Below are 23,505 nucleotides of genomic sequence, written 5' to 3' on the forward strand. Positions count from 1 at the left end.
CCTGGGGACCTGAAAACCCAGATGCCTCCCCCAACCTTGGGGGCAGGTGGCCAATGCTTGAGATTTGTCATCTGATCACAGGGGCTTCCCCTAGGGGGAACTCCAATTAGAATTGGGTTTTAAAAGAAAAGAAAAGAAAAGAAAATTCCCCAGTGTTAGCATTTCTAAAAGGGCAGCAGGTCAGGCACCTCGAAAGCTGTTGGCGCACCTCCTGTGATTCAGGCACTGAACGATTTTTCCTTCTCCCCTGCTTCTGTGCCGCAGGTATTGTCTGATGAGCGTGAAAGGCTGTTTCACTGACTTCCACATCGACTTTGGAGGCACTTCCGTTTGGTACCATGTTTTCCGGGGTGGGAAGGTGAGTTGAGCCGAGTCCTGGCTGTTTCTTCATGGAGGGGCTCGCTCGCCCTCCGGCCTGTCCTCACTGCCCCGCGCCCAGCCAGCTCCTGCCCTGTGAGCACTTTCAGGGCCACTTCTCCACTCTCTGTCTTCTCCTGGAGGGAAGGATCCAGGTCAGCTCTTCTGCATCACATCTGATTACCTGTTCGCACCTGCTCACCCAGTCCAGTGTTCTCTGCACCTCAGGCCAGATCAGAACTCCAGCCTTGGTTCCCAAGAACTCCCGGCATTCACTTTGCCCGCTGTGGTTTCCAGCCCCAGCACTGAGACCGTTTAACGTAAAAGTCTAGTTGCCGGCACCACCTGCCTCCAAGAACATTTTATCTGAGGGACAGACGTCACCCAGAGAGAGGAGGTGGTGCGTGCGTTCAGGATGCTGCTGCCGCGTTTGCTTCTGCGTGCGCCGCGCACGGATGTGGGTGCTCCTTGAGCGGATGCGCGTCGCCCTGCTCGTCTGGGTTTGTGTGTGCGTTTGTTTTAACCAAACATGTTGGAAGAAATTCTGGGTAGGAAGTCATCCTGCTTGGTTCCAGATGTTTTTCCTCCCTCTCCAGAGTGAGCGCAGGCTGGGTTTATTTATTGGACCGTTTTATCATACAACTTAGGAAATTCCCTTCCTCTCCTTCCCTTACCTCCCCAGCAAGCTTGTGGCCCAGGAGAAAGAATGTTCCACCCAGTCCAGGAACTCTATCCACCCTGGTGTTTCAGCGGGAACGGAGATTCCCTAAAGGCAGGCAGGCAAGGGGTGTCTCAGAAGGGTGGCAGAGCCTCCCCGCCACCCTAGAGACCCTTTGGGCCTGGGGCCTGGAGGTGGTCCCCTGTCCTCCCTGCTCCCGGGCAGGTGGGGCTGTCTCCTTGGGTTGTGGCACAGCCTGGAAGGAATCCAGGACTTTGGCCCGGATCTTCAGCTGATTGCCTCCTTTTCCTCCCAAGATCTTTTGGCTGATTCCTCCAACCCTGCACAACTTGGCACTGTACGAGGAGTGGGTGCTGTCAGGCAAACAGAGTGACATCTTCCTGGGAGACCGCGTGGAGCGATGCCAAAGAATTGAGCTGAAACAGGGCTACACGTTTTTCATCCCTTCCGGTAGGTTCCGGCAAGGCTGGCGCCAGGCTCTCCCTTGGCCCCAGCTCTCCCAGCCCTGGGAGAAGACTCTCGTCTCAGCCAGGGTTTCGGGCCCAGTGACGGGGTTCTGTGGGCCGCGTGGCCATTGGCAGTCCCTGAGAGAGGCAGGCCTCGGGCTGCAGGAAGAAGCAGCCACCTGTCCCTCTCACATCTAACCTGTGTCTCCCTGCCTGTGGGCTAGAATTCACTCTTGGGGAAAAAGCCTAGCACCCTTCCTCAGGGGAAGCGCGAATGGCTTCCCTCAGGACGTCCTGTGGCGATTTCTGTGTGAGGGGATGACAGTGGTACTATGGGGAGGCGGCTGGGTTCGCCTCCTTGAAGGAGGAATTGGGTTGTTTTATCCAAGGAAGCAGCGTATGGTAATGGCGGTCCCACGCAGGTTCTGGGCAAGGGCGGACCCCAGAGTGGGGGGGTCTTACAAGGGTGCCTGAAAGCCTAGGGAATGGGCAGAGGGGAAGGTAGCTCTGGGGAAGGACCCGATGTGGCTGCCTCCTTCCTGCAGAACAAACTGAAATATAGTCAAGGTCAATGTCAGCTCTTGCACTTGGACTCCCCCCTGCCCCTGCCCCCCCCCAAAAAAAAATTAAGAAGAAAAGAGAAAAAGAAATTAAGGCTGCAAGTATAGTAGAGGGCAGCAATTAAGAGCACCGGCCCTGGAGTCAGACAGCATGGTCTTAGTCTGAATTTCAGCTCTGGTGCTTATGCCTTCACAGGGGTGAGTTAAGCTCTCTGTGCCTCGGTGTTCGTGTCTGTAAAATGGGAGTGAGACTTCCCAGGGTGGTAGTGAGGACCGAGTGAGCTGAGACCTACATGCCTACAGCTCTTTGGCGATGGGCAGAGGGCTTTTGGGCAGTTAATTACAGGCTGAGGCACCAGTGAGTTTGACAGATGCTGTAGGGGTCAGGGAGTGCAGTGTCTTTGGCTGCATTAACGGTAACATTTTACCCAGGATGAGGGAGGTGACAGTCCCACTGTATAAAGTAAGGGGGTCAGGTCACATATAGGAAGTTGTGCTCCTTTTGGTCACTATACTTTGGAGAGTAAGTAAGTCCTGGAGATAGGAGTCTGGATGTCACATCAGGTGAGATGAATTTGGAGGAGGAATTGGGTGGTTTTACCCAGGGAAGTAAAGGTGTATGGGATCAGCAGTCAGCTTAGTTGAAAGATTGTCTGTCTCCTGGAAGAAGAGGTACAGCCAAGTGGTGTTGGAATGACTTGCTCTGCTAGGTAGTGAGCTCCCTGTCACTGGGTGTATATAAGTAGAGGCTATGTATATGGCTGTGCTAAGGAGCCTGCAGGGAATTTGCCACTGAGTGGGCAGTATCCTTTGAAGAAACTAAGGAGTATCCTTTGAACCTTAGGAGTATCCTTTGAAGAAACTAAGATCCATTGGATGGAGAAGTTGGTCACACTTAGGTTTCTGAGAGTTGTGTCGGAAGCTGGCCTTGGGTCTGGACATGAAGCACTAGTGTCAAATGAATAGGGGGTTGTTATGGTAGCATCTCCCACCGAGGGGATGGGGCCTGCACACTTGGGCTCTTCTAGAAAGTTGGGCGGAAGGTAGAGATTTTCACTGTTAGGGAAATTGGGGATTTGGAAGTGGCAGGGTTTAGTGGGGGTGACTTTGTTACCATGGCCCCAGGTCCATCCTCAGACTTGGGGAGGGGAGGAACCGCTACTTGGGACATGAATGGGTTGCAGTCAGTGGACAGAGTTTATGGTACGTACCTTGGCAGATGTGGCACGGAGACCTCTCAAGTGTGTTCAAGCCACTCTTTAGGTGTTGAAGGATTGGCCATGGTCGATGCAAGGGAACTCTATAATGCTCTTGGCCTTGCTGCTAACTCTCGTTGTGACCTTGGGCTGGTCTCTTCCCTTCTCTGTGCCTCAACTATCCCATCTCCAATGGGAGTGGGGTGGGGCTGAACTGTGGAACCCTCCAGGTCCCTCCCAACCCGGTCCCACTGAGTGCTGGCCTCCTAACCTCCCTGGGAGGACAGACCTTCTTTCTCAGAGCCTTTTGCAGAGCTGGGAGGTTGCTCATTGCTTCCCCTCAGGCATTTTGGTGACTTACCAAGTTGGAAAAAGTCTTGAGAAGCAGCATCTGAGCCCCAGCAGGGGTGTGACTGTCTGTTGAAGGCAAGAGGATTTGAACTGCAACTAGCAGTTAGACCCCAGCAAAGACTCCTGGCCCTGAGGGTTGTGAGTAAGACACCAGGATGTTCAGAAGTGAAAAAAGGACAGTTAGAATTTGTCACCTTCTCAGAGGCAGGGGGTACATGTGGTTCCCAAGCCTTGATTTCTGCAGGGACCAATGAAATAAAAAAAAAAAAAAAAAGGTTCGGAGCTTGTAGTTACAAATTTGTAGTTTTGCTAAAGATGGGCGTTAATTAAAAAAAAAAAAAAAGCGACAACAACAGAACAACAACCTGGCATCTACTATTGCTGATTTTCACAAATGGAAGATGATCCTGACACTAAAAAAAGTTGGAAATCTGTAATTTCAGAATAAGGGACAGTTCTTTAAATTTGGTAGTTTTGAGTTTATGACAGTCTGTGCCATCTTCATTTTTCTCATTTTGTTGCCAACTGGTGAAAACTGAAGGACCAGAATTTTGCAGTTACAGACGTAGTTGGGCACCTGGAGATTCTTTCTGTCGTCCACACTGCTAAGCTGTGGGCAGACACACAGCTGAGGGTCGGGGAAGTTGGAGTGTGGCTTTGGGTAGAGAATGGAGAGCCAGCCTTGGGGAACAAGGCCTCTCTGCATGTGGGTTTTTCCGTATCAGGAGTAGAGCATCTAATTCTGGCATTTCTCACTTCTGACATGGATTTTTGTCCCCACAGTGCGATCTTAGACAGGTATCCTCCTGTCTCATGCTGGTCTCACGTCTCCCGGGGGGTCATTCAGCAGGTCTTCAACTCTGAAGGCTACCCGGGAGGCTGCTGGGTTGGGAGGGTTTTAAATGTTCCCGTGTCTTTGCGAGATGTGGTTTAACTCTTTCTTCTTGTGTCTGGGGTGAAGGGGCTGTGCTATAGGGGTGGTGGTTCTCAGGCCTCATTCTTGTGTGGTCTGGGAAAGCTGCCTGGAAGAGGAAGACTTGAAGGTGGCCGAGGCAGTGAGAATACAGTGGCCTCACCAGGGCACACAGTCAGGTTCAGGAGTGCCTAGCAGGTTACCCAGATTCAGCCTGATTGTTAGGTGGATGGAAAGCTGGAGGTGCAAATCATCCCCAAGGAATTGGAAGTCAGATGGACCCGGTGACATCTTTTTCCTTCATGTGATGCCTGTGGCCAATGCCCTGACCGTGTGGATGGGCTCAGCCTCCCCCTCTGGCTGCACCAGCTGAGGGGAACTATGGTTAATGGTAATAATAACTCGCATTACTGAGCAACAAACATTTTACATACATTACTTACCTTCTTCATAAGCATGTGGGGAGAAACTTATTTCTCCCCTGCCTTTTCTTTAAATAAAGAAGGTTCGTGGGGGTGTCTGGCTGGCTCAGTTGGTAGAGCACATGACTCTTGATCTCGGGGTCGTGAGTTCGAGCCCCACAGTGGGTATAGAGATTACTTTAAAAAATTAAAAAAAAAAATCTTAAATAAAGAAGGTCCCTGAGGCCCAGAGAGGTGAACAAACTAGTCCAAGGTCACACAGTTAATAAGCAACAAAGCAGGGCAAGAGCCCAGGTGTGTCTAGTTTCAGAGTTGACCTGGTTCCCCATTAGCCTGGGAGTCAGCAGACTGATGATCCGGTCTTCCTTCTCAGCCATGTGACTTTGGGAGAATTATTTGCTCATTTAACAAACTTCCTTAAGGGCCCATTTGGCAGTGTGGAAGGTCATAGGGAGGCTATAAGATAGATTCTCTCTGTCCTGAATGCATGCCCAGCCAGGTAGCAGCCAGGATGGGGAGCCTAGTATAGGAACCCAGGAAAGACCCTGGGGTCAGTGGCTTGGACTGGCCTGAAAGTATTTCCCATCCTTGCTTTGTAGTAAGAATCACCCATGACCCAAGGGCACCTGGGTGGCTCAGCATCCAACTCTTGATTTTGGCTCAGGTCATGATATTTGGGTCATGGGATTGAGCCCCATATTGAGTCCCACGTGGGGCTCTGGGCTCAGTGGGGATTCTCTTCCTCTCCTTCTCACTCTGCTCCCCCTGCTCCCCTTGTTCTCTCTCTGCCTCTAAAATAAATAAATAAATCTTTAAAAAAAAAATCACTCATGACCCCAAATTGACGGGTAGCCCTAGGTGTTTCTTAGACTGGGGCCAGTCTGAGAAAAAGTAACCTGAAGCTACTTGATAGTGTAATGTGGCTTGGGCCTCAGATGACCCATCTGTGAAATGGGTACAGACCAGGGAGAGGGTGGCAGTGAAGCAGGCTGGATGGGAGGCAGAGGATGGGTGGGCTCCAGGAAACCAGACAGTTGCTATGCATCTCCAGCCAGTTAAAGCTGGAGGAAAATGGCCTGGTGGGCCCATCTTCCTGTTTTTCTAGAGGAGGAAGCAATTCAGATTGTCTTGTGAAATTTCCCCATCGTGAGTCTGCCGCAGCCTGTGGCCTTTGGGTCCCTGGTAGCAGCTAGGAGGTCCTAGAGTGGAGAGGCTACACCTTGGCAGCTGGCCTGCCCAGCCCAGGGCCTGACCCAGCTCAGGAAGTTCATGAAGGAAGCAGGTCATGGCCCTTTGTGAGGTGCCCCCGAGTTCTTTGGGGTTTACCCATAGACTTTTGGGTTTACCCCTACAGCAGCCACAAAGAGACAAATGTGGATGGCAGGGTGGGGGGGAGGGGGACTTTCGTTTCTGAAACCTGAGTGTCTGGGTTGAGGGCAAGAGAGACTCCCTGGGCTCTACTGTCCCTCAGGTCCCAGAGAACACCTGTCAGTAGGTTTTGTGGGTTGCCTGCTTTCCCTCCATGATTGCATCGGTCCCTTGTTGCTTGGCCTGAATTGCCCCTGTTACTGCCTTCAGGTTGTTGGTGACTCTGGCCCGGAAGCAAGAGGCAGGTGCCATGCTCCCCAGCCCAGTCACCGGCCTGGGACACCTGCTCTTGTCGTGCTTCCTGGGGTGCAGCCAAGGAGACACCATCAGGAGGGTGGGGATGGATGGAGCCTATGAGCACTGTTGTTTCCCCTCCCTGGTTCTTCCTGAGGGAGTGTTTAAGTCATGCAGCAGATCTGAGGAAGGGTAGGGGGAGGAACTTGGCAGTGACTAATCCATTTGAGGCTGCCTGACCCACCTGTGAGGCCCTGGCTTGGGGACTAGAGGAGAGTGGGTAGAAGCTTCTAGAACCCCTTGAGATGCCTGGGGATATAGATTCCCTGCCACTCCACTTGAAACAGAACCTCTCTTCCATTTCCCTCTTTGCTCACCCAGTAGGGTAATAGGTGTAAATCAGGTGTGTCTGTGTTTCCACCTGATAGGACAGAAGGGAGAGTCCTTAAATACAGATTTACGTGGGCACCACTCTTTGCAAAGCCTTCAAGATGGACGAGACAACCACAAATATCAGTGGCAGTTGCTTACATGGACTGAGTTCTTGCTCACCAGGTTCCCCACAAGGAAGACAGTGATCCTCATTTCACGCGGGCAGATGGAGGCCAGGAGAGGGGGTGGTCAAGTGCCCCATATCACATGGTGAGTCGGCCATGGGACAGTTTCCAGCCCAGGTCCGAGGGGCTAGGGCTTTCTGTAAGGGCCCTGGCTGGGCATGTGAGGAGCATAGGAACAGGACCCAGGAATCTTTGCCCCATTCAGGCTTCACCCCACCATGTGCATCTGCTTGCCCCCGGCCATCCTGGGTCCCAGTTTAGGAAATGTCGCATAAGTCACGTTGATGGTGGTAATAAGAACAGGAATAGACAGCTTAGCTCTGCTCGGCAAAAATATAAAAACGTGCAGCCGAGAAAATCAGCCGGCACACAGCTGAGATGGAGAGGCCGAAGCAGATGGGGAAGCCAAGGCGGCAGCCATGCTTGTCCTGCACGCAGGCACCCAGGTAACGTGACAAGAGCACACCTGCCCAGCAGAGCCAGTGTGGGGAGCTAACGGCAGAACCAGCTAACATAGAGCCTTCGTTCGTGTGCTCTGGGCTGGTGCTTTTCCCTGCCCTCCCCCAGGACCATTCTGCCCCAGGACCGCCAGCTCATCCCGCAGGGCAGGACCAGCGCCCCGAGTGTCCCACAGAGGGCAGCAGTGGCCTCGCACCTTTGCTCCTGGCAGCCGCGGCCAGCTGTGCTGCCCGTGACCCAGGGCTGGCATGTTTTGGGTCGGGCTGGGGGCTCTGTAGTCCTCCTCCAAGCAAACACATTATGCACACAGGTCGGAGAAGAGGGGCCACAGGAGACGTGCACACCTGGGCTTGGCGTCTCGGGGTCTCGAGGTTTGGTTTGCCCTCTCTGTCCCCTTTCTCCTCCGCCGATCCTGTCTTCCACTGTGAGTCTCTCTGCCTCTGTCTGTCTTTGTCCTACCCCTGTCTCTCTTGTTTCTCTCTGCATGTCTCTTTTTGCCTCCCCGGCCGGTTCCTGGGACCTGCAGGCCTGGTGTGCTGAGCCTGTGATAGAGCGGCCGTGCAGCGTAGGGGTTCAGAACGGAGACGCTGTGACTTCATTCAGCAAGTGACTTACCTTCTCTTGCCTTGGTTTCAGCATCCGTAAATGGGAGTGGATTATAATATTGCCTGTCCCCTAGCTCAGCACTGTTACTGTAGGCGGGAGCGCGTGTGGGTCTGTTGAGCCCTGGAAACATGTGTTAGTTACTTGGCGAAGGAATTGGGTAGCTTGATTTGTCTAGCCTTCATGGACCAAGTGAGGCCGACGCGCTGGGTTCCAGTCCTTATCAGTGACTTCGCTGTTCTGTGCCTCAGGCAGGAACGTGTCTGGGTCCTGCAGTTTTGGCAGGCATCACTCGTTAGCTGTGGCCCCAAGCAATCCTTTGTGACGCCTCCTGAGACGGGTGTTCTCCGGGACGCCGGGGAAGAGGCTCAGGGATGGATGAGCAGCCTGAATGAGAGGTGTCCAGCTCCCTGGCCAGCATGGGAGGGGGACAGCCCACCGCCGTCTCAAGCCAGCCAGGGGTCAGTGCCTGCAGTAGTCCATCGGGGCTGTGTGTCTGAGTCCTGTCAGCCAGCCCGGAACCTTGCCTTTGCGTCGGGCAGCCCGGGCATCCTCAATTCTGGCTCTGGGTCCTCCCCTGGGCTTCCTGTGCCCTTCTGCGTGCTTCTGTCGGTGACCCTCCCCAGTGGTCCAGGAGCCAGTGGCTGACCCTCTCTGTGCCCTCCCCACCCCAGGTTGGATCCATGCAGTCTACACCCCTGTAGACTCTCTGGTATTTGGAGGAAACATCCTGCACAGCTTTAACGTGCCCATGCAGCTGCGTATCTACGAGATCGAGGACAGAACACGGGTAAGGTGGCTTCCTTCTCTCCTTGTGGGATTGCCCGGCCCCTGAGCTCTGCCTGGTGCTCAGGGTGTGTGGGACGAGTCATCCCAAAGTCCTCCGTGGTCCCCCCTCCCTCCTGTCCCCTGCCTCAAGCCGGGCCTTGGTCCCTGTGGGGGGCTGTCTGCAAGAGCCCCACCCAGAGTCCCTGGAGTTTCTGTTCATCTCCAGGCCAGTGGCAGCCAAAACCCCCTCATCAAAGAGGAAGTATCTATTGAGAAAGCACTGCAAGATGTCAGGAACCCTCCCTCTTTCTTCTTTTCATGTGTAGAGAGGGATGCACGGGAGTTGGGGGGGATTTTGTGGTGGTTATTGCTGTGGTTTGGAGGGGGGCCTTGGAAAGGTCAGCTCTTGGCCATGTGTCTCCTCCACCCAGGGACCCCAAATGTGATATAGCGCCTTGAGAAAGCCAGTATCTGGGAGGCCTTCAGTATTGTCTCTGAGCTGTGTGTCAGTGTCTGCTTGCAGGTGTGGGTGGGATGGGGGGGACTTTTCCTCTTGACTGTGACAGTAACAGTTTCTCAGACGTAGGGTCTCCCCCACCCCCACCCCCTAGGGCCGGGGCCGAGGCTTGGACACCTGATGTGTGCCCTGTGTGCCCTCGGCATCACTCCAGTGCACGAGCTTCCTCAGGGGAATGCTGGCTGCTTGCGTCTGCACCCTCTTTCCCATTGTGGGGCTTGGCCAAGTGTCCCAAGGCAATTGAGAGAGGGGTCTTACAGTTGTTGAAATGTTTATCTCTTTTCTCTATTGAGCTATAATCCACGTACCATACGAGTGACCAGTTACGGGGCATGACTCAGTGGCATGTAGGGTATTCACAGTGTTGTGCAGCCACCAGCTCTAATTCAAGGACGTTTTCATCACCCCAGAAAGAAATCTCCTACTCATTAGCAGTCACCTTCCATAAACCCACTCCCCACCCTCTAAGCCTGTGGCAACCAACAATCTGCTTTCTGACTCTACGGATTTGCCTGTTACCGGACATTTCATAGAAATGGAATCTTATATCGTGTCCTTTTGTGAACAATTTCTGTCACGTCTCATGATGTCTTCAGGGTTCATCCATGGTGTAGCAGGTGTCATTGCTTCCTTCCTTTTTATGGCTGAGTCATATTCCATTGTATGGATGGACCACACCACATCTTCTTGGGTTTTGCCTCAGAGGTGACTTTTTTGCCCCAGAGAGGTATTGTCATGCCGGGACTCTACAGAAGCATCCCATCGAGGCAGATGCCCTGGGCCCAGGGTCCCCGTCTTTCTTGTTTCTAGGCCCTGAGCTGCGCAGAATCACATACACGAACCAAAAATCTTAGCTACTGTGTGTGTATCGGACTTCTCGAATAGTCCCGACGTTGAGGGATTGTGTCCGGGGTTTCCTGGGAACAACTTTGAGCTATATTCAGCAGTCAGGTGTGTTTCCAAGAGCAACTGTGTATCTTCAGATTGACGGGTTTGCTGCTGGGATGCCTGGATCTGCAGAGCCTGGGTCTTATTTTGTGGATTTTCGTGCCTCTTTTCTCTGTTGCCCAACCACCACCCCTTTCCCGGTCTGGGGGAGGCCAGCCCCAGCCCTGGTCTGGGGAAGGCCACCCCGTGGCATTCTGGAGAAAGGCACCATGTGGGTGTGAGTGGTCATCTCATAGTCTGGGTCAAGTGCTGTCCGGGGCTCCAGCCAATTGTTCCTTGGCCAGCCCTGAAGAATGGGCCAGTTTGCGTGCGAGCAGACTAGGGAGGCGTGGGATAAAAAAGGAGAAATCTAGAAGTGAGGCCTATGACTTTCCAGCCAATTCTTGAAAGCCAGAATCAGGCTGGGCTTTCTAAAGGCTTTGGCAACTTGCTTGGCAGCTGTCCCCCTCCCCCAGGGAATCCGGATTGTACGGACCAGTGCATTTGGGCCCCATCCTTCCGTCAGGAGTCCAGCTCCCCTCCCCTGCGGGAGGCGGGTGGGAGGGTAACAGTGTAGAACCCTCGGCGTCACAGTGAGCGCCCGGAGACTGTCAGGCCCGCGTTGAGATGAGCGCGGCGGGGTCCCCTCCCCCAAGGCCCACTGTCCCTGTCGTCTGAATGGGTGTCCCATCTGGTTTCCCTGAAACAGGTTGATGGGCGGGGGGCTGGCGGGCAGGCTGGGCCGGAAGCAGCGGCAGGCTGTTTAATCTGCTTTGATTTCTGGTCTTTGGAGAGGGCTTGGCTACAAGGCCCAATTGTTTATGTCTTAGGAGCCAAGGCAGACAAAAGATGCTGGGGAGAGAGCACTAGAAGCCAGATAAAATACCAGGGCTCCTTGTCAGCTCGCTACGGCTTAATTCCTTACATCCCTGCGAGCTTTCTTAAGAAGGTTATGGCCATTTAAAAATAGTTTTCAAGAGTCCCTAAAACAGGGCTTTCCTTGGAAACCAGAAGCAGGGGGTGGGACAGGAAACTGTCAGTCTTTAAGCCCCGTGGTGTGGATTTGTCTTAGAAAAAGAATTTGCCTTTGTGGCCCAAGGTGGGGAACCCCCCTCCCATCCAGACCAGGGAAACCCCAATGGTCTCCTATGTTTAGTGAGCCGCGTCTTGCTTTGATATTGGGGGGGTTGGGTGATAGGGGTCTTTACCCTGCTGCCGCTGAGGGGCCTGGTGGTTTCCGATGTATAGAAACCCACACGTGTCCCCCCTCCCTGTGCAGAGTAAATCCTCTCATTGTAAAGATGCAAGGTGGGGAAGAACTATACCAAGGACTGGATGTGTTGCATGTTTATTATGTGAAGATAACGTCTCAACAACCATCACTACATATTTTTAACTCCAGTTAGCTTGATAAGGGACAAGATGGTCCAGTTGATCATTCATTAAACTGCCGTCTCTCTTATGTTTATCTTTTTTTTTTTTTCCTCCTTAATGGCTCTAGTGAAGGCAGCTTTCTCAGGAAAGGTAACGCCGCACGCTCCATTCCCTCTCAGCCAGTGAATCTATTTGGAAATTGCAAATAATTTTCCCTTCCTCTCCTCTTTTCCTCTACCATTGGATTTTTTTTTTTTCCCATTGACTTTTTTTTTTTTTTTTTCCAGGAGAAAAACAAATTTTAAGACACTTCCACCCACCCTCATATTTTAGTTTTTCAAGTTCCTTGAGACCTGGGAGTTCTAGATGCACCAAAACACCTTTGGTTCTGATCTCCTGAGGTCACTCAGCTGTGAGAGGAAGGGCTAAGGCCAAGTGCTACTCTCATGGGCCTTTGGGAACTCAAAGCTACCCCTTGAGATCCGCTGATAGACTGATTACCCCCCAGGCTGGGAGCGCTGCATGCTTTCTGACTGCCTTGCCTTTCGGTGAACAACTCAATTTGGTGAGGCTCCGAATTTGTCAACAAATAATGTTGAGCAATCGTGTGTTTAATGTTCCCAGGCATGTGGCTGAAACCTTTTGAAGGCGAAGGGTGGAAGGCGACAACCCGTTTGTAAGTCAATTCTTTGCAAATTTTGTTTCCTGCCGTGCTCTCTTGGAAAAAAAAAATAAAAATAAAATGAAAAAATTTGAATTCCTTCATCAGCATTTGTTTTCACCCAGCTGGTTTCCCTTGGGTTCAGCAACAATGAGGGGAGACTTCTCTTCCTCTCCTGACATACAGCCAAAATATATATTTTTTTCCTGATCTAGAAAGATTCTGAGGCACCATGGTGCCCTTCAGTGCAGAGCGGCTTGCACGGTTTCCCAAAATTTGAAAGGTCAAAAGCAACTTCAGAGTCTTACCAGTTGAATCTGAAGTCAGGAGATGTGAGTGAGGGTCCGAGAAGAGGCGGGCCTGCGTGTCCTCAGCCTGCTCTGTAGGCATCAGCAATTGGTTTCAAAGTCGCTTGGTCCTTGCTCTGGAGCGGGGGTAGGGCTGAGGCTCCCGGACCCCTCATCACAGGAGGTCAGGGTCTGTCTCAGTCTGAAGTGAGACAGACTCCTTTTTAAACTCCGAAGGGCACTGATCCAGTGACAGTGAAAAAGTATTACTACTATCCCAGCATTAAAACCAGGGTTCTCAGGAGAGTAGCTGGAGCCAAGGAAACCGCTAGATGTTCCCAACTCCATGCATCCCCCTGGAGGAGCTCAAAAGCATGCGGCGGCCAGGATCTCATTCCAACACATAACATCCACCAGAGGTGGGGAGGTCAAGTGGACCCAATAAGCAGATGGGAGAAGTAAGACCCCCCATGTGGGAAAAGGGCCTCACGGTTGAACACTGAGTCAGCGGGGCTTGGGGTGGCCAAGGGACTGAACTGTGACTCTCAGAGAGGGCAGAGTGGGGGGCCTTTTCCAGGTGGGCACTGTGAGAGAGGCAGGAAAGTGGTATTTTAGGGCAAATGGGGGACCGAGGTCTGCTTGTCTTTGCCTTCATCCCACACGTAGAATGTTGCCTGTAGAGTGTCGCAGAGAAAGGTGGGAGAGTGTCCTTGCTTAACATTCAACTCCCTGGGTTTCTGGAAGATAGGAGAGGTGAAGAGGGGTCTCTGGCACCCGCAGCGGTCCCTGGAAGCAGACACCCCCTTGGCGAGAGGGCAAGAGAGCAGGTCCGGGGTGAGTGTGGACCTGCAAGATCTACGCGTAGCCTTGGAAAAGAGGGCTTAGTCCCTGGGGGAGACAGGGACCACCCACTCACCGCCCTCATTCCTCACTTACCCGCTCAGGATGAAGTTTCCGGAAGGTTCATCTGTGCAGGGCCGTCAGTGGAACTGCTTCCTTGCCATCTTTCTCTGCCATCTCGTCCATATAGACCCTGCGCTTCCACCCATGAGAATCCTCCTGGAGCCCAGGCCTTTTCACAGTTCTGATACACAAAGCTATCTGCACCTACACTTCCTCCCCTATAAGAAACGGCCCAAAGGGGAGCCCCATCCAGATTCCTGCTCTGGACCTGGGCGTGTGTCTCCTGGTGTTAGAGCCGCCCCAGGTCACCCTAGTGTCCCTTGTGTCCAAGGGAATCCTCTGGGAATGCAGGCTGGGCAGTGCCAGGTGGTTGTCGGGGGAGGAGCAGGAGGTGCAGGAGGTGGGACTCTCTGAGGCCCCGCCCCTGGAGGTAGGAGAGGCCACGCCCCCTCCCTCCTCATTGGTCCACCCGGTGTTGTCTCCCTCCCAGAGTGCAGGAGATGCTTGATAGCCTGTCTGCGAGTGGGTAAGGTTTGGGGGTTGTTTTCTGTCTTTCAAGGGGTTAGGGAGGGATAGCAGAGTGTGTGCAAGAATTTTTTGAGAACGAGGAAGAGCCTGTGTTTGTTGTAGCTGGAATCAGGCTCACATCTGCAGGTACCCGCACCCTCCATCAGCAGGTCAGGGGACAACTCTGTTTCTCTGCATCTAACAGAAGCACAAAGCGGACCCCATCGGCCTTCCCCTGGCAGCCTGCCGCTCAGGGAGCTTTGAAATGATGCTCTCACATAGGCCTCTTTCTCCCTTCTTCCTCCTCATATGTGCATGCTACTGGTATCTTGCCCCTTCCAGCGCCTCTCTCCTGCCTTCCAGCCCGCCTCCCCCATTTTTCCCTCACACCATTTGTGCTCTTGTTAAGATGGTGAAAATAACTCCCACCTGCAGAAACTCCCTCCCCTCAGTTTTCTCCCTTGGTTTTCCTTGGCCCTCCAGAAACTGACTTCCACCCCTGGGTCTTTGCTTTCAGGTGCAGCCCAAATTTCGCTACCCCTTCTACTATGAGATGTGCTGGTATGTCTTGGAAAGATACGTGTATTGTGTGACCCAGCGGTCCTACCTCACTCAGGAATACCAGAGAGAATCAATGCTTATTGGTGAGTGAAATGTGGGCCCGGCCACCTCCACTGCTCAGCTGGGCAGGAAGAATGTTTTCAGTGTGGCCCTAGAGAGTCCCTGGGTTTCTGGAGTTCTCTTGAACCAAAGTGTCGGGCAGACTCCTAGAGACCCCTTAGGAGGGGAAGCCATCCTTGTCAACTTCGCATCTGGAATACAGAGTCCAAGAAAATGAAATTGTGACCCCAACAGAGTCACCTTGGTGGCCTCCAGGTCTCGCTGAGGAACCAGTCCCAGGCATGGTTGCTGAAACAGGATCCCTACGGAGCGAAGAATCCTGGTGGTTTTAGTCCTCCGGGGCCACCAGCTGATCCCCCATCCTCAGCCCTCCCCTGCACCTAGGGGTTGGGTTTTTGTCTATATATGAGCAGGCCCACGAGGTACAGCCGGTCTCCAAATTCTGAGGCCAGCTTTGAGCCAGCGGGAGGGGTGACCAGGGCTGGAGACACAAGCTTGGCAGAGCAGTGGGTGGTTCTGACAGATGCAGGAGAGAGTGCTTAGAGCTGCAGCTGCGGAGTCCTGCCTTCCTGCTTTTACTTAAAGGGACATCACCCCCAAATGGCTCATTCCTGCCTTTACTTAAAGAGACATCACCCCCCAAATGGCTCAATCCTTGAATCCTGACTCCTAGACGCCCGCCTGAGGTTGCCTCTAGCTGTGACAGTGAGCCCTGAGGAGCAATCTGGAAGAACACGGCTCTTCCCCCCTGCCTCTGAGCTCTTGCTGCTGAGGAGTTTCCTGGAGGCAGAGTGTGCTGAGACTCATTCACTGCTTCTTTCTCATCACGGGATAGAAAAACATGATCGGTCTGTCTCCTTTAGGGTCTGCACGGTTTCTCCTGCAATCCCCAGGAGTTTTAGATTCTTTATTTTTTTCTCACTGTAAAAAGCCTCCTTCCCTCCTTCCCTTGACTCTCATCCTTAGTGACTTTTAGGGGTTTCAGACTGGGCATATGATGGAGAACAAACGTTTCTGCAGAGGTCTTTATCGGGAAGTGCTTATTTACCTCCTAGAAATTCAGTTTTGCCTGGGGAGTCTCTTGTGAGTCTCCTACATGTCAGATGATGCAATATTCGGGTGTTGAGAAGTCCTGAAATCCCACAACCTGCTCTCCGGAAGCTCCGAGCCTGGTAGGAAATGGGAAATCAGTCTGAAATAATGGGGCGACCCCTGTGGTTGTAGTAGCTTACACATTCCTGTGGGGACCAGAGGCTTGATTTTGCGGCAGTCTTCAGGACCAGGAAACGGAGAGTCACTTCTCTCATTTGGATATTTAGGGCTGTAGAAGAACGTTCCCGATTCCGTTTGCAGGCACAAGAAGAAAGCTTGAGGCAGCATTTGGGTCACTGAAATTTCTTGCTTCTGTTTCCCCCCTGCCTCAGTGCTCCTCTTGCCAAAGTAAAGAGGAGACATCAGGGATGCCTCCTGTATCAAATGCTGGTTGTGTGCCAGGACCCGTGCTTAGTGATGCCTTAGGGGATCCTCACCGCAAGTGTTCAGAGGAAGCATTTTTTTGCCTTGTATTTTTAAAAACACATTAATGGGATATCGTCCCCATATCATACAATTTAATGTGTACAACTCAGTGGTTTTTCGCATATTCCCAGAGCCGTGCAACCATCACCAGTCGATTTGGGGTCATTTTCTTTACCTCAGAAAGAAACCTGTACCCTTGTGTTATCCCCTTACCTCCTCCCCCACCCATCCTAGGCACCCACTAATCTACTTTCTGTCTCTATAGATTTCCCCCTGTTCTGGACATTTCATATGAATGGAATCGTTATATAACATATGCGTTTGGGGCCTTATTTTTATATGTTGAAAAATAAAGTGCCAGGTGTATTCAGAGGGGTGAAGCAACCTGTCTGGGTGCACACAGCTGGGAAGACACAGGGCTGGGATTTGATCCTATGTCTGACTGACCCCAACCTTTCTGGAGGCGGAGGGCGGCACAGGCCGTTAGAATTGTCAAAAGAAGCTGGATGTCCAGAGTAAAGGGGAGGTGTAGTGAGTGGAGGTTCCAGAGACTTCTCGCAGGGAGTTTGGGGCATTCATCTGAGTCTTTCCTGTGACCCTCCCGCTCCCTGTAGATGCCCCTAGAAAACCCAGCGTAGACGGCTTCTCATCTGATTCCTGGCTGGAGATGGAGGAGGAGTCCTGTGACCAGCAGCCTCCAGAGGAGAAGGAGGAAGAGGAGGAAGAGGAGGAAGGTGCAGACAAGGTGCCCAAGCCACCCGCCGATGGCCCTCCATCGCCCACCAGCACCCCCTCAGAGGACCAGGAGGCCCCCGGGAAGAAGCCCAAAGCACCTGCCCTGCGGTTCCTCCAAAGGACTTTGTCTAACGAGTCGGAGGAAAGTGTGAAGTCCACGACGGTGCCCACAGACTACCCCAAGACACCCACTGGCTCCCCTGCCACGGGGGTCTCCGCCAAGTGGACCCACCTCACCGAGTTTGAGCTGAAGGGCCTGAAAGCGCTGGTGGAGAAACTGGAATCCCTCCCAGAGAACAAGAAGTGTGTCCCTGAGGGCATCGAGGACCCCCAGGCACTCCTGGAGGGCGTGAAGGTGGGCAGGGCGTTGCATCTGGGCCTGGGGCAGCTGAGAAGGGCCGGACAGGTTCCCAGGGGCAGCTCAGCTCAGGACAGCTCAGTGCAAACTGTCCCGGGGATGTGTCTGTGCATAGAGAGGGGCTTCTGGTCCAAGCAAGCCTGCCTAGGACTTCTGAGCCGAGGCCACCATTGACAGCTAAAGGAGAAGCTGTATGGTTGACAAGGAGTTCTTTCTCTGTACTTGTTGAAAATCCGAGGCTTTGCTGGCAGTCGGCATTATGGGTGTGCCCATAGTGCTGTTGTTAGGTCTGGGGACAGACCCCTCCATCCTGGTCAGGAAGACTTGCCGTTCTGGGCTGGCTTCCCCTGGAGCATGCACCTGCATCATAGGACCGGGTTGTGCCTCCGGGTGGTCCTCTAGGTGGCCAGCTAAGGTGGGCCACATAGCCTCCTGGGGTTCAGAGGTCTCTAAGTAGAGCCTAATTATTGAGCAAATGTTCATTGAGCACCATCTGGGCTAGCCACTGGGGGAACAGAAAGTAGGAAGGCATAGTTACTGCCCTCAGGCAGCTCACTGGTTAGCGGGGTGAAGGATACTCATCAGCCATACCAGGTGCCTGGGCTCTGGGACAGTTATGCAGCGGCCTTTGGTTTGGGCTTTAGAGGCTGCATAGGAGTTCTCTGGTTGGGGAAGGCTGTTATAGGCAGAGTGCAAACATGCAGTGTGTGTATTTCCCAGGAAATACACTGAGAGGCCTTCCCCTCTAGTAATCATCATCATAACACTTGTTGGAAATTCACAATCAGTAAAGTACCAGCACTAGGCAAGGTCCCTGAGTTATCTGCACTTAACAGATGTGAAAGTAGGTTCAGAGAGGGTAAAGGATATGCCTGAAGTGACAGAGCAGGTAGATGCGGGGAGCTGGGATGAGGGGCCACAAACAGAGGGAGCTGGCGTACAAAATCATTAGTCCAGAGATATTTCACTTTATATAGAGGTGTGCCCCTCCAGGTGCTGGGAAATGCAAATCTTATAACTGGGGAAGATTGCCAGATTGTGGTGACCATCCCTATAAAGCAAATCATTCCTTGCTTTGGGTCCTTTTTACTCACTCTTGACTTTTTTGGACGTTGCTGACCTCTCTTGAGGGTTTTATGAAAATGTGCTTATACACACCAAATTTTGCATGCTGTGTCAAGAGGTCTTGGACTCCCGAGCCTGTTCCTGGACCCTAGGTTAAGAGACCCTAATCTCGTGGCATGGAGTTTTGTATGTTAAGTTTCCTAAAGCAAACCTTAGAATTCTCTCATGAGGCTCCCTTTTTCTTCTGAGGTCCTTTAAAGTAAAAACAAGGAATCTTCATCAGTAATAAAACCATTAATAGTACTGGGGCCCCAGAATGTTGTAAATGAGTTAAAAACACATTCATCTTAGGAGGAGGTGTTGTTCTGTGCTGTGCAAACTCTTTTTTTCCTTTAAAATATTTTTGTGTCTCTGATCTGTTTGTGTGTAGTGTTCTTGGTTCCTGGTTGGTCAGATTTCTTTCTTTTTTTCTTTTTTGGTCAGATCTCTTTCTAGGGATAGGACTTGGCCCCTCCTATCTCTCACCTGTATGTACCCTTACGCCCACACCGTACTGCCTTGTTTGGTTCTTGTGGAGACATTTTCTCCCTTCTCAGAGGCCATCCTACATGTAGGGAGAAGGTAGTAAGGGTGTTGCTTTGGCTTTCTTTATAGAACAAGCAATGGATCAGGCCCTGGAACAGAGGTTATAAATTGGCAGTCCCTGGCCAAATCCAGCCTCTAGGCATTATGTTTGGCCTGCACAGTATTAAACATATTTTTGTAATTACTTGCCAACATTAAAATATCAGAAGAGTCATAAAAGAAAATATCCTGGCTCTTTGGCCCATGTTCCTGACTGGCTGCAAGCAGCAGGAAGTGAGTAGCAGCTGACCTTATACACCCCAGTCCCCATCACTCCCTACTGCCTCCCTGAGTGTGTATTAGACTCACACATCTCTTTTTCATATAATCTAGCCACTTAAGCTCACTTATTGAACTTACCTTTCTTTTTTTTTTTTTCCTAAGACACCAGAATAGATGATTTATTGATACTCAGCCACAAAAGAAAACACAATTAGTCCCAAAAGTCACAGGTCCAGGGCAAAGGGCCGAAAGGGGCTATTTTTTGCTACGAGCAAGGTGGGTCTTTCAGCGGTGGTCGTTGGGATCAGATGGCGGTTGGATGTTCTAGATCCATTGAATCAAGTTCTAGAAAGCACGCATGCAGTCCAGTAGTTTGTACCGCGTCCCTGGCCTCTGGCTTTCTTTATTTCTGCTCCTCTGGCTTCTGTGGGTGCACAAGCTAGTGCTTTACTTGGACCTCTCTGTCTTTCTTTTTCGCGGCAGCCTGCGCATTCCCTTCTTCCTCCACTTAGCTGTCATAGTGTGGAGGTTTCCAGAAGATGGAGCTAAGGCCATGAGAGCTCCAATTTGCCTTTTTTTTTTTTTTTTTAGATTTTATTTATTCATTTGCGAGAGAGACAGAGAACAAGCAGGGGGAGAGGCAGAGGGAGAGGGAGAAGCAGACTCCCTGCTGAGCAAGGAGCCCGATGCGGGACTCGACCCCAGGACTCTGGGATCATGACCTGAGCCGAAGGCAGACGCTTAACCATCTGAGCCACCCAGGCGCCCTCCAATTTGCCTATTTTTGGAGATATTTATGTTCTTGAGCCTTGTCTGGGGAGGTCTTTTGTAGCTTAACAAGCTTGTAAATTGGGTAGACAGGTCTCCTTAGAGCCCCAGGAGAACTGGAGTGTCTGCTCGTGTCTCTAAAGGCTGTGTGGCCAGGAGTTTGTATGGAGGAAGTAGCGAAACGTCTCTTCTGGAACAGGAGGGTTCTTGGCTCTCCTGCCTGGCCATCAGCCTCTCATAGTCCCTGGAGACCCAGAAAAGAGTTTGAACCTGAGACTGACCTTCAGAGGGAGAGTGTTGTCACAGAGGATGAGCAGCTTCTTCCTGGCTGCACCTCAGTGCCTTGTCTCTCTCTCCTCAGATATTGGGGTTTTGTTTGCACTGTCTGAGAAATAAAACACAGCTCAGGAATGTAGGCCCAGAACAGAGATCTTAGCCAGTGCCTAGTGCTATCGCTACCATTGAGTGATTCCTATTTCTGGCCAGTGGTGGGTCCCCCTTGGTGACTGACCAGTTATGATCTTTGGTCTGCTGCTTATGGGGTAGCTCGTGGTAACCAGAGTCCCTGCGATTGGAGATGATCCCCAAAACAGTCTCCAGTTGGCTAGGTTTGGCGTTTATCAAAACCCATTTTTTCTCTCATTTGTAGTGTATTTTTTTTAATTGTGGTAAAATGCACATAACACCATTTTGCCTTAAAAATTTTTTTTTACTTACTAGATCACCACTTTAGAATCTTTAAGAGTCTTTAAGAATTTACCATTTTAACCATTTTATTTTATTAAAAAATTTTTTTTGAGATTTTAAAATTTTTTTTTATTTTTAAGTAATCTCTATCCTCACTGTGGGGCTTAACCTTACAACCCCTGCGATTAACATGCTCTGCCATCTGAGCCAGCCAGATGCCCCAATCCTAAAGTGCACGGTTTAGTGACTTTAAATACATTCACAATATTGTGCAACCACCACTTCTGTGTGGTTCAGAACATTTTCATCACCCCAGACAGAACCCTGTCCCCGCTAGTGGTCACTCCCCATTCCTGCCCCCACCGTCTGCTGTTTTTGTTTTTTTTAAGATTTTATTTATTTGACAGAGGGTACAAGTAGGCAGGAGTGGTAGAAGGAGAGGGAGAAGTAGGTTCCCCGCTGAGCAGGGAGCCCAATGTGGGGTTCGATCCCAGGACCCGAGATCATGACCTGAGCTGAAGGCAGATGCTTAACCTGCTGAGCCACCCAGGCACCCCTGCTTTCTGTCTTTATAGGTTTATCCACTCTGGATGTTTCTTCTCTGTAAAAGTTCCAAGTGTTACAATGTTACATGATCAATGTAAAAAAAAAATTAAACATTAGAGGCTAGAGTCTAGAAAATGTCCCCCTCCTCAGTTCTCTCCCCTGGAGATAACCCTGCTACTCATCTGCTGAACATAATCCTGGAGCTTTCCCCTCACCCCCACCTATACATGATTTTGAAAAAAATTAGATGGTCCTGTTTTGCAACTTGCTTCTGTCCCTTAAAGCTTTCTCTTTTGTGTCTTCCTTTTAAGTCTAGCTCATCCTTTTTGTGGGCAGAACTTTTGAAAGTTGAGTTTGTCCTTCCCATGACCCTGTGGTTTCAGCAGGTCCGGGAGAGTTCGTTTGTACCTTGAAAACTTGCCTTGCGGGGTCTGGATTTAGATTCAAACCAAAAGGACCACCCTACTTAATTTATTTTGTGAAAAGAAGGGAGATTCCAGCATCTTGTAAAAAATCCAACTAAGAAAGTCATTTCCGGGGTGCAGCGGTGGCTCAGTTGGTTAAGCATCCAACTCTTGATTTTGGCTCAGGTCGTGATCTCAGGGTCGTGAGGTTGAGCCCCACGTCTGGCTCCACGCTTAGCATGGAGTCTGCTTGGGGTTCTCTCTGTCCCTCTCCCTCTGCCCCTGCTCAGTTGCGCTCCCTCTCTAAATAAAGAAATAAAATCTTAAAAAAAAGAAAAGAAAAGAAGGAATGCCATTTCCTTTCCCTGTCTTTGTGAAACTCTTGGGATTTGGGAAACTCTTAAGTGACTTCCTTCTTTCAAGACACTTCTTGTGCTGGAGGTGCAGGATATCGGCCTGTACCTAATGTGAAGAATAAGAAATCAGGACATGAGACCCTTGAATTCAGTTTCCGGTTTCCGTTCTTTGCTGCTTGCTATGTGGTCAAGTCACTGTACCTTTCTGTTTACCTGCAGGTGAAACAGGGGTATTGGACTAGCTGTGTTTTATCTTTCCGGGGACCAGATTCTGTAGTCCCTTGGCCGTTCCGAAGTGCTTAACCCATCGAAACCTGAGTGTCTTCCTGGTAAAATGGGGATAATAACAGGGATCTGTGTCATTGGATTATTTTGAGGGACAGCGAAGTAATGAACACCTAGCACTCCTAGTAAACCCTTGGAGAAAAATTAGATATTCTTAGGTAAACAGTCAAAGGAGAGCCAGGCTGGCTTTGCCTGGCTCTCCACCCTTCCCAAGCTCTGTCCCCACCTCTCAGCTCCCCCCAACCCTCCTCCAGCTTAATGATCACCATCTGTGTAAGTTTCTTAGGGCTGCCATAACAAAGAACTACAGACTGGCTTAAAACAACAGAAACTTATTTTCTCACTGTTCTGGGGGCCGGAGGTCTGAAATCAAGGCCATGCTTGCTCTGAAAGCTCTAGGGGAGGAAGGATCCTTCCTTGTCTTCTCCAGCTTCTTGTGCTTGCCAGCAGTCTTTGGCATTCCTTGGCTTGTAGCTCCATCACTTCAATCTCTGCCTCCATGTTCACATGGTTGTTCGCCTTCTGTGTGTGTCATCTTCTCTAATAAGGACAGCTGTCATTGGATTAGAGCCCACCCTAATCCACTATGACCGGGTCCTAACATGGTTACATCTGCAAAGACCGCATTTCTCAATAAGGTCGCATTCTGAGGTTTAACCCATGAATTTTGAGGGGCACCCTATTCAACCCAATGCATCATCATCTTTTTTTCTCTTCCATCTTGGATTGGCAACACTAAGATGGGAGTAGCCCTGCATGCTGTTCCTTCTAGAAGAATCTGTGCTTTCTACTAGAACTCAGGGAGAAAGTTGTGGCTCCTGATGGGAGGAAAGGAGGCGGGTGGCTCCTGGGGGCAGGCCTACTCCTCATATCGACTGTAGACGACTTGAAAATGCCTGGCAAGGTTGTGAAGGGTTTGGGTCTAAGTGGGTCGTGACCACTGAGCTTGGTGGTAGGAGAGTCTTCGTTGGATACCCTGCAAGGTGATTCTGCAGTGGTCATTATTAATTAAAATAATGCTAGGCTCTCTTTCCCACGAGGCCATGCCCTCCTGGTTGCCAGAGTGTCAGCTTGGGATGAACATGCTGGCTCACAGCAGACAGCCACCTTTCTTATTGCACAGAACTGTGGGACTCTCTGGAATTAGGGGCTGGAGGAGGCAGTGAGGGGCCGTTGTTTTCAGGTGTTTTATATATATTTGACATTAAAAAATTTTTTTAGAGTTTA

General features: G+C 51.1%; 1 protein-coding gene across 12 annotated transcripts in view; it reads left to right on the top strand.

Annotated features, from left to right (window-relative positions):
* Positions 1–23,505, top strand: part of KDM2B (lysine demethylase 2B) — a 118,425-nt gene that overhangs the window by 40,247 nt on the left and 54,673 nt on the right. For all 12 annotated transcript variants that reach the window (XM_027576109.1, XM_027576111.1, XM_027576106.1 and 9 more), the window contains 5 exons: positions 265–358; positions 1,333–1,486; positions 8,820–8,935; positions 14,607–14,733; positions 16,843–17,318. In XM_027576109.1, coding sequence (XP_027431910.1) covers positions 265–358; positions 1,333–1,486; positions 8,820–8,935; positions 14,607–14,733; positions 16,843–17,318 — 967 coding nt within the window. The remainder of the gene's footprint in view (positions 1–264; positions 359–1,332; positions 1,487–8,819; positions 8,936–14,606; positions 14,734–16,842; positions 17,319–23,505) is intronic.

This window comes from Zalophus californianus, chromosome 14 (assembly GCF_009762305.2).
Source record: "Zalophus californianus isolate mZalCal1 chromosome 14, mZalCal1.pri.v2, whole genome shotgun sequence".
Classification (NCBI taxonomy): domain Eukaryota; kingdom Metazoa; phylum Chordata; class Mammalia; order Carnivora; family Otariidae; genus Zalophus; species Zalophus californianus.